The 10359-nt window shown below is 44.4% G+C and overlaps 1 protein-coding gene across 3 annotated transcripts in view; it reads left to right on the forward strand.

Moving 5' to 3' along the window:
- Window positions 1-10359, forward strand: part of Arid2 (AT-rich interaction domain 2) — a 145141-nt gene that overhangs the window by 133004 nt on the left and 1778 nt on the right. For all 3 annotated transcript variants that reach the window (XM_006974330.4, XM_076556672.1, XM_042264586.2), the window contains 2 exons: window positions 400-523; window positions 616-707. In XM_006974330.4, coding sequence (XP_006974392.1) covers window positions 400-523; window positions 616-707 — 216 coding nt within the window. The remainder of the gene's footprint in view (window positions 1-399; window positions 524-615; window positions 708-10359) is intronic.

Here is a 10359-nt window from a genome sequence, read left to right on the forward strand (position 1 = left end):
TTCTAATACCCGGGGCAGCTTTCTTCCTGATCTAAAATTGCAGGCTGTTTTCTTCCTGGCAAACAGCTTCACAGTACTTAAAGATGAGAACTCACAACTTTGGTACTGTGTTAAGTCACTGTTGTTGCCTCCTTACCCGGCACAGTAACGTTAGAGATGGACCGGGCCGTACAGTGTTGTTGAGTGCTGTGTAGTGCTGCTGTATATGATGCCTGCAGGCAGAGGGGTGGAATGGTCCAGGTGAGGTGGAGCCACATTGTAAGACCCTGTCAAAAGGAAAGGGATAGGCTGGGAAATTCAAGCCCTAAAACAGAGAGCTGTTTGTGGAGGCTGGCGGAGGGGTGGGGTCACAGTTGTCTGTCTAGCAGTTAACATTGTCTGTCTGTCTGATCAATTTAGGCAGCCAGCTTTAGGGGGCACAGGCTCAGCTCCTCGAGCCCAGAAGGCCATTGCGAGTCACCCCAGTGCTGCCCTCATGGCTCTTAGGAGAGGCTCAAGGAACCTTGTCTTCCGGGACTTTACAGTAAGTACACCTTAAAACGCTTGTCCTTAAAGGTGTGGCCCTGTGTGATTTGGATCTTTATTCTTTGTTTTATATTCTCCATTCTTTTTAAGGATGAAAAAGAGGGACCAATAACTAAACACATCCGACTAACAGCTGCCTTAATATTAAAAAATATTGGTAAATATTCAGAGTGTGGGCGCAGGTGAGTAATCTGTTTCCATAACCAAAGTAAAATTATTGTATTTTTATGTGTGAGTTAATGACATTACCTAGAGATTAGTTGCTGTTTTTCTGATTGATTTGTGAATGTGTCCAAAAGCTAATGGTAAGGCCTGGCCATCATGGTCTCTCCAAAGTCAAAAATAAAGTTGAAAGAACAGAAAATAAGCCGTAACTTGTTTTATTTTCAATTTTCTTTCTGGCCATAGCATTTAAAGAAGAAAAAAAAAAAGTTCTCCCGAGAAAGAAACCTGAGTGGTTATTGGGGAAAAGAGGGAATTGGCTATTTGCATCACGTGGAATCAATTCAGTTCCATTTAACAGTTGGTGTTTTTAATAAGCTTATCAATGAATATTAGAAGTCACTAATACTTTTGATGTTTATAATTACTTTCTTGTGGACTTAAGCAAGAGCATAATCTGTATCATAATTTTTTTCTTTTTGGTGTTTTCGAGACAGAGTTTCTCTGTGTAGCTTTGGAACTTGTTCTGGAACTTACTTTGTAGATCATGCTGGCTTCGAACTCACAGAGATCTGCCAGCCTCTGCCTCCCAATTGCTGAGATTAAAGGTGTGTGCCACCACCGCTCAGCAGTAGATATATTTTTAAAGTATGAATGATTCTTTGCCCTTGTGAGAATATGTCCTGCTATATCCTCTTAAAGCAGTGGTTCTTAGCCTTCCTAATGCTGTGACCCTTGAAAACAGTTCCTCATGTGGTGGTGACCCCAACCATAACATTATTTTGTTACTATTCCATAACTAATTTTGCTGCTGTTATGAGTCATAATACTGCTCTGCGTGTCTCCCTTCAGCTCATCTTCCTTCCACTCCATAGCCTCAACTGAGCAGCCTAGAAGCTCTCAGCATGCCTCTAACATATTAGGCCTGTCTCCTACAAATGCCTTCTATCTACATTCAATCCAGTTGTTTTAGGTATTATAATCTTTAAAGTAGATTTTCAAAGCATAAAAAATTGTGGAATTAGAAAAGAAGATAATTGTACTGTATCAGCTTTTAAAATTTTTGTAAGTGATAACTTTTTGTAATTAAAATATAACTACATTTCTCTTCGTCCATTTTCTCCCTCCAACTTCTCCATGTCTTTCCCTGCCCTCTTCCCTCCCACGTTTTCTATAATTGCTATTGCTGCACACACACACACACACACAGAATACTCTCTCTCTCTCTCTCTCTCTCTCACACACACACACACACACACACACACACACACACAGAGTTATATTACTTGTATATAGATGATTTCAGGGCTGATGACTTGGTACTAGATAACCAATGAAGGAAGGGGGTTCATCCTTGGGGAAGACTGTTTTTCCCTCTCAACAAGCAGTCTATAGTTGCCTATAGTTCTTTGTCTGTGGATAGAGCACACTTGACTGTCTATTGGGATTGTCCTTGTTCAGGTCCAGTTTAGGCAGCCATGTTGTTGGACTTCGTGGCTATAGCTTCCCTGTCATTTCTTGGAGACAGTCTCACAGCATACTTCCTGTTCCTTGTCTCTAAAAATCATTCTGCCTCTCTGCAGTGATTCCTGAGCTAGAACTGTGTTTATCTCTGGGTATAAGGATTTAGAATGCAGTTAGAAATCACCCTGATTGAGTGGAGTTGTAGTAACAGGTTCTGTTCTAAGATTTGTGACCCCAGTGGCCCAGATAGTTGGTTGTAGGTGGAGTGTCCTGTCCTGCAGCCACTCTCAAATAATCACTCAGAGGCTTCATATTAATTACAAGTGCTTATTACCTCATTTCTACATGTCCTGCTTCCTCGGCAGCTGGCTGGTGTCTCCTCTGACTCCACCCTTCTTCCAGCATTCTGTTTGGCTGTCCTGCCTCATACTTTTTGCGTGACTGCTGGCCAATCAGCATTTAATTAAACATTTCAAATGACAGATCTTTACAGTGTACATTGGGAGTATTCCACAGCAGTTGATGGTTCTAGCACCAGGCATGGTTCCCTCCTCTTGAGTGCCGGCCTTCAATCCAATTAGAAAGATACTGGTTACTGCCAAGGTACATGGCACTATTGTTCCCTTAGGAATACCTGCCATGCTGTCATTAGTGTGGTTCAGAGGCCTCACAGCCGTGCAGGACTAACGGGTGCTTTCTCTCCCTTGGGCCTTACATTGTACGTTCCAGTGCTGTGCAAGTTGGTCCCCCAGGAGAGACTTTAAGGTCAGATCCAGTTCAGATCCTCAAATCCAACCAAAATCCCCATGTCATTCTTAGAAACAGAAAAAAATATCCCTAGACCTGCACATGCAGAAGAATGAAATTAGACCTCTATCCATCACCTTGCACACAAACTACCTCTGCATGGACCAGAGACCTACACGTGAAATACTGGAAGGGCTGGAATGAAGAGTAATGGTAATCTACAGTACACAGGTGTAGAAAGGGCCGCTGTGACTCGGACCCCATATGCTCAGGAACTAAGGCCAGCAGTTGACAAGTGGGATCTCATAAAGCCAAAATCTCCTTCACAGCTAGGGTCAAAACCAATCGAATACAGAAGAAGCCCACAGAAGCAGGAGAGGAAGTTTTCCAGCTATACGTCCCGAATATAGAAAGAACTAGAAAAAAACAAAAGTTTTCAGTCAATAAAATGAATGACTCATTCAGAAAGTAAGCTATAAATCTGAGCAGATTCTCAAAAGAAAATATAAAAATGACTAAATAAAATCATTTTTAAAAATGCCCATTGCCCCAGCTTTTAGAGAAAGGCAAATCAAAATAATTTTAAGATTTCATCTTACCCAAGTCAGAATGACAAAGGTGAAACAAACCAACAGACAACCAATGCTGGAGATGATGTGGGGAAAGGAGCCTCACTCACTGCTGGTGGATTGCAAACTGGTGCAGCCACTGTGGAAGTCAGTGTGGAAAATTCAAAATGCCAAAACAATACCATATCCCTCAGGTGTGCCACTGGTGCGTGTGCCCAAGGACCTCACACTCTACTCCAGACACTCAGTCTGCCGTGCACTGCTGCTCCGTTCCCAGTAGTTAGCAAATGGAAACAGCCTGAGGGGCCTCCAGCTAACACGTGCACAGCAAATGTAGTTTTCGCTGTGTAATATGATTAAGCTGTAACGGAAAATGAAATTAGCAGATAAATGGATGGAACAAGAAAATATATTGAATGAATTAACAGAGACCTAGTAAGACAAATTTTGCAGGAATAATTTTTTTGTTAATGTGCAACATGAAAAATATCAAGTTGGTTTTGTGGCGGGGGTGTGTTTGGTTTGGGTGCTAGAGGGTGACCACTCACAACATTTAAGTAGTGATGGTTTTCATGTTCCAGCAGCAGGCCCTTCAGTATGCTCATACTGTGTCCTTCCCACCCTTGTTTTGTCACTGTGGCCTGCTTTGCAGCCACAAAACAAACTAATGCAACTTCCGACTCACATCAGCATCTCTGTCTTCACCTCTCAGCTTTTGTTCCAGTGTCCTGCTGTCCTTCCTGTCAGTTTGCCCTTCCGGTGTTTCTGTTCTCTCTGTGATGCTCCTCAGATGAGCACTGCTTTCTATAGCCTGTTTTCTTTTTCTTTTGTGTGTATGGACGTTTTGCCTGCAGGTATCTGTGCACTGTATGCAGTGCCCACAGAGGCCAGAAGAGGGTGTTGGGTCTTCTGGAACTGGAGTTATAATGGTTGTGAGCTACCATGGGGGTGCTGGGAATTGAACCCAGGTCCTCGGGAAGAGCAGCCAGTGCTCTTCACGGAGCCAGCCTTCGCTCCAGTCCCTGTAGCCTTTCTTAGGCTGCATTTTCATTTCCCACAGGGTTTGTTGTTCTCTGATTCTCTAGGCTGGCTGTCGTTTGACATTTCATCTCTGTTCTGTAAACAGTTTTAATGTCTCTTATTCTCTACTAAGCCATGTTCAGACTGTACTCTTTCCAGCATGCACTTTAGAATGCTGCCTTTAATCCCAGCACTTGGGAGGTAGGGGCAGGTAGGCCTGAGAGTCCTACCGAAGCCAGCCTGGTCTACATAGCAAGTTGCGAGATAGCCAAGGCTACACGGATAAACCCTGTCTCCAAAAAAAAAGGGGGGGGGGATTGGGTTATCTCCCCCTAATCTGTGTTCTTTTGTCTGATATCAAATTCGGATTGGGAAAGTGTTTTTGCTACAGTGTTACGGCCCAGTGGCATTCGAGGTCACATTTCTTTGCATGTGATCTATTTTTCCACTCACGGGTTTCAGCATATGTCTGGCTTTCTAAAGTGTAATGACTGTGATATCTTGTAGGTTGTTTTAACTGTTACCAAAACAACTGTACATATTAATGGGGTGTTCTGTGATGCTCTGATACCCACACATTGTATAATGTGTAAAGCCTGTCTCCATCCTTCTATCTTTGTTTGTTTGTTTTTATGGTAAAAGTTGGGATGCCTTTCTTCTACGTCTTTGAAGTCCACAGCAGCACCTTCCACCCCGTGCAGTAGCACACCGTAGCCTCTGGCTCCACACCGTGCCCTAGTGCTGCTCACTGATGAACCTTTCTCCAGTTCTCCTCCTCCACCCTCTTTAGACCCTGCTAAGTACCATCTACTCGGTTTGATTAAGATCAGCCTTCGGCCTTTCTGTGCATGAGATCATGGAGTCCTTGTCTTTCTGTGCCTTGCTGCTTTCATGCAGCATAGGGAATGGCCGTGAACTCTAGACACACTCGGCAGGAACTGTTTGTTGTCATGGCCGATTAGCATTTCATTTATGTGTGTACCATGTTGCCTTGTTCATTCATTAGCTGGTGGACACTTCAGATGTTTCCAGTTCTTGCTCTTGTGAATGGTGCTGCAGTAAATATGGCAGAGTGATTTAATTTTGTTAGCTTTTCATTAGTGCCGATATACAGAGCAAGTTGCAAGCCAGTGCCAGGGCTACATAATGAGACCCTGGAGGGAGGAAGGGATGGAAGGAAGGAAACAAAGAAAAAGAAAAAGAAAGCCTTTGGAACTGTGAGTGGGGCTGGAGAGGTGGCTCAGCAGTTAAAGAGCACTGGCTGCTCTTCCAAAGAACATGGCTTCAGTTTCCAGCACCCACATGGTAGCTCACAACTGTGTGTAACTCCAGTTCCAGTGAGCATCTTCTGAGTGGGAGCATGTGATGGAGGCTCCTCATCCCATGACCTTACTTCCTCCTGCTCAGGTCCCACCAACCAACCCTTGTGCACACACAGCCCCAGTGACATAGTCAGACTACTAGTGCATTAATGGATAATCAGTAGATGACGTCAAAACTGCTGTCCCAAAGCCCAGGCCCTCCACAGAACAGCCTTTTGGACCCCACTTGACATCTAGACCACAACAGTTGCCTGCTCTGCATACTGAGGAGCATGACTGGGACTGTGGGCTTCTGCGTTTACTTTTTTGAGGTGTCTTCTATTTCCTTGGCATGTGCTGGTTTACATTCCCACCAGCAGTGTGCATGGCTTGTCTTTTGATAATAAAACAGTTGTTGGAGGCCATATCATGGTTTTTCTTTTGTATTTCTCTGGTGACTGGTGATGCTGGACTTTATAGCTCTCACCCATTTTTATGTCATCTTTAAAGAAGTGTGTGTTTGGCCAGGTGGTGGTGGCGCACACCTTTAATCCCAGCACTCGGGAGGCAGAGCCAGGCGGATCTCTGTGAGTTCGAGGCCAGCCTGGGCTACAGAGTGAGTTCCAGGAAAGGCGCAAAGCTACACAGAGAAACCCTGTCTCGAAAAACCAAACCAAAAAAAAAAAAAAACAAGTGTGTGTTTAAGCGAGTTGCCCATTCTTTCGTCGGGTCGTTTGCATTTTGCTGTTGAGATGTTGCTGTCCCTTAGATGCCGTTACCTCTCCGTCAGCTGCATGCCCTCCAGATAGCTCCTTCCTTTCTCCCACCACCCTGACAGTTGTCTCCTTTGCTGAACAGAAAGCTTGGTCTGTTTTTGCATTAGTTTCTTGTGCCTTTGGGATTTTTATCCTAAAAGGCATTGCCCATTCCCATGGCCAAGGGTATTCCCTTGTATTTTCTGGGAACAGTTTTGTATCTCACAGCTGAGGCTCGTCCATTTTGAGTTTATTGTTTTCATTGTTGATAGATTCCTGTGGACCCTCACTTGTTCACAGATTCCCTGTGGACCCTCACTTGTTCACAGATTCCCCGTGGACCCTCACTTGTTCCTAGATTCCCTGTGGTCCCTCACTTGTTCAGATTCCCTGTGGTCCCTCACTTGTTCACAGATTCCCTGTGGACCCTCACTTGTTCACAGATTCCCTGTGGACCCTCACTTGTTCACAGATTCCCTGTGGACCCTCACTTGTTCAGATTCCCTGTGGACCCTCACTTGTTCCTAGATTCCCTGTGGTCCCTCACTTGTTCACAGATTCCCTGTGGACCCTCACTTGTTCACAGATTCCCTGTGGACCCTCACTTGTTCAGATTCCCTGTGGACCCTCACTTGTTCCTAGATTCCCTGTGGTCCCTCACTTGTTCAGATTCCCCGTGGACCCTCACTTGTTCAGATTCCCCGTGGACCTTCACTTGTTCAGATTCCCCGTGGACCCTCACTTGTTCCTAGATTCCCTGTGGACCCTCACTTGTTCAGATTCCCCGTGGACCCTCACTTGTTCAGATTCCCTGTGGACCCTCACTTGTTCCTAGATTCCCTGTGGACCCTCACTTGTTCAGATTCCCTGTGGACCCTCACTTGTTCAGATTCCCCGTGGACCCTCACTTGTTCAGATTCCCCGTGGACCCTCACTTGTTCAGATTCCCTGTGGTCCCTTACTTGTTCCTAGATTCCCTGTGGACCCTCACTTGTTCAGATTCCCCGTGGACCCTCACTTGTTCAGATTCCCTGTGGTCCCTTACTTGTTCCTAGATTCCCTGTGGACCCTCACTTGTTCACAGATTCCCTGTGGACCCTCACTTGTTCCTAGATTCCCTGTGGACCCTCACTTGTTCACAGATTCCCCGTGGACCCTCACTTGTTCACAGATTCCCTGTGGACCCTCACTTGTTCACAGATTCCCTGTGGACCCTCACTTGTTTTCTCCCATGTCTGTGCATCTTTTTCAGCTGGTTGTAGGTACATACATTCCGTCAGGTGTTCCTCTGTGTCTGTGTGTCTGTGTCAGTGCCATGCTGTCCTGGGTTCCCAGCTCTATGTGTTCCTTCAGCGGGCACTTCACTTGAGTGGATATATTGAGTGTGGATTCATATACTTTGAGAATGACAAGTTTTCATGTTTCCTTTCTTTTAGCTTTCAATTGTTTTCTAATCACTTCAGGAAATCTTTTTTACTTAATCCTCAAACCTGTTGGGTTTGTACTTCTAGAGGGCATCCTTTGTTCCGGTTGCTGTTGGATGACGCCCTGACAGTTGTTGAGTTCAGGTCTTCTCATCGGTGTGAGGATGTTAATGCTGGTAGTTTTCAGTTGTTGGTTTGTTTGTTTTTTTTTTTTTTTCCTGCTCTTTTGTATAGTTATTCTTTCCTCAGATGTTTCAGTACTTTAGGGATTCCTTTATATTTTAAGAATAGAATATGTATCCCAGGCATGATGGTGGACACCTATAACAGAAGGATGTGATGGAGGTCAGTGGGGGCCTCTTTGCAAGACCAGCTCAAAATAAAGAAAGATTGTAAGACTGGGGAGTTGTGGCTCCCGGCTTTTCACTGACAGTTGCTGTCTGTGGGTGATCTCCGGGAGCCCCCTTGTTTATCAGCCCCCAGTGTCAGTTGTATATGGAGGATTTGTTGGTTTTGTTTTTCTCTCCATAGAAAATGACAGTTTTAAGGACAGTTAACAGGAAGGCTTGCATTTGGAAATGAGATTGGAAGGGGTCCTCAGTTGTCTCTTAATCCTGTTTTCCACTCTGATTAATTCTCTTCCCATCTCTTTCAGTACCCATGTCTAAAACCTAAGCCTTTCTGTTTTGTTTCTCAAGATTTCTTTATCTCTTGGTGCTTTTTTCTGGTAGAGTATAACCTTTGTTCCAACTGTTTGGTTTTCCTAGAAGACAATTTGTATCTTAAAATGTTTCTATTAATACATTTTAGGCCAGCATGTGAAATTGAAAATTCAGGGGGGAAAAAAAGAAATTAGGTTTATTATTAATTTTTAACCGTAAGCTATAAATAAATATAAATAATAGAAGAAAAGGCTCGGGACGTACCTGGTTCCAGTGGTAAAGCATGTGCAGGGCCTGGAGCACAATCTCCAGCACTTAACCCCCCCCCCCCCCAAAAAAAAAAAAATTGAGTTTGCTTTCTTTGATTTGACACAGGTCTCTCTATACAACCCTGACTAGAACTCTATGTAGACCAGGTTGGCCTTGAACTTATGGAGTTCCATCTGCTTCTGCCTCCCGAGTGCTGGGATTAAAGGCACATGCCTGTCAGCTGAGCTGAGTGTCTTTTGTATAAAAATCATGCAATTTTCAATTGATTTTAAAATTTGGTAAATAAAATTTTGAAATAAGTCATTTATACAGAGTCCACAAAGTTGAGTTCCTGGAAAGTGCTCACCCACAGAAGCAACCCTGGCCCACCTTCAGTCAGTCTCCTCCTCCCCCTCCATTGTTCTAGTCAGGACTACTACAGGGTAGTGACCTGACTGATTTGATAGAAGTCAAATCATTCGGTGGGGGTTTTTCAGCAGGAACCAGGAGACTGCTTCTGTGGTTGCACGTAGCAGTGGTTGTTCATATTGGAGGACAGAGTTCTGCGTTTCCCTTTTCCCAGTCACGAGCAGTGAACCTGGGCCTTGAACCTAGAGCCTTAGACACTCTGTGCGGGCGTTCCACCACCAACTTTCTCCAGCCTTCCACATAAGTGTTGAGTGAGGTTTTTTGTTTTGTTTTTTTTTTTTACTTTCCCCATGATTTACTTCTCTAGTGTTTTTATTACAATTTTAGGAATGTCTTCACCTTTGTTTTGCTTCTGGTTTTGTTCTTTTATTTTCTACACTTCACCTGCATTCATGTATATGCAGCAGAGGTGTGCACTGCCCACAGGGGTCAGAAGGTGTCAGACCCCATAGCACTGCAGTTACAGAAAACTGAGCCACCTGCTGTGGATGCCAGAAACCCACCCTCTGAGTCATCTCTCCAGCCCCTTCTCTGCTTTCTCTTACCCAGGATTACTTTAATGAACTAGTGAAGTTCTTGGGTAACCTCAGTGCCGTGTGACTTGTTTTCTAGATGTTTAAAATGAAGTTTTCACGCTTAAGCCCAACTTGAAATCACTGTGCAGTGAACATTACAGACTATTGCACATAGTGAGTTGGTGTGCGTGCCTCAGCCTCCTGTCCGTCTGTCCACTCTTCATTCCTGTCAGACCCAGTCCTTCCGAGGCTGTCTCCCCATGTGATGCTCCCGTCTCTGTATTCACAGCCACATCAATACTGTGACCTTTGTGATGGGAAATTTCAAGTTTATAAATGTTCTTGTTCCTTGCCAGCAATTTTCTGATTGGTGAGATTTCTAAAACCCTAAATGATAAATAGCCTTGTAACCTTGTGTGTGGATACAAATCCTGCCTGGCTAGAAAGTCAGTTGAGTTCAGGGAGCCTTAGTTTACTCACCAGTAAATTGTACTAGCTGATGGCTAGCTTGCTCCTCCTCTTTCTACAAAGCTGTAT

Source organism: Peromyscus maniculatus, chromosome 20 (genome assembly GCF_049852395.1).
Source record: "Peromyscus maniculatus bairdii isolate BWxNUB_F1_BW_parent chromosome 20, HU_Pman_BW_mat_3.1, whole genome shotgun sequence".
NCBI lineage: Eukaryota > Metazoa > Chordata > Mammalia > Rodentia > Cricetidae > Peromyscus > Peromyscus maniculatus.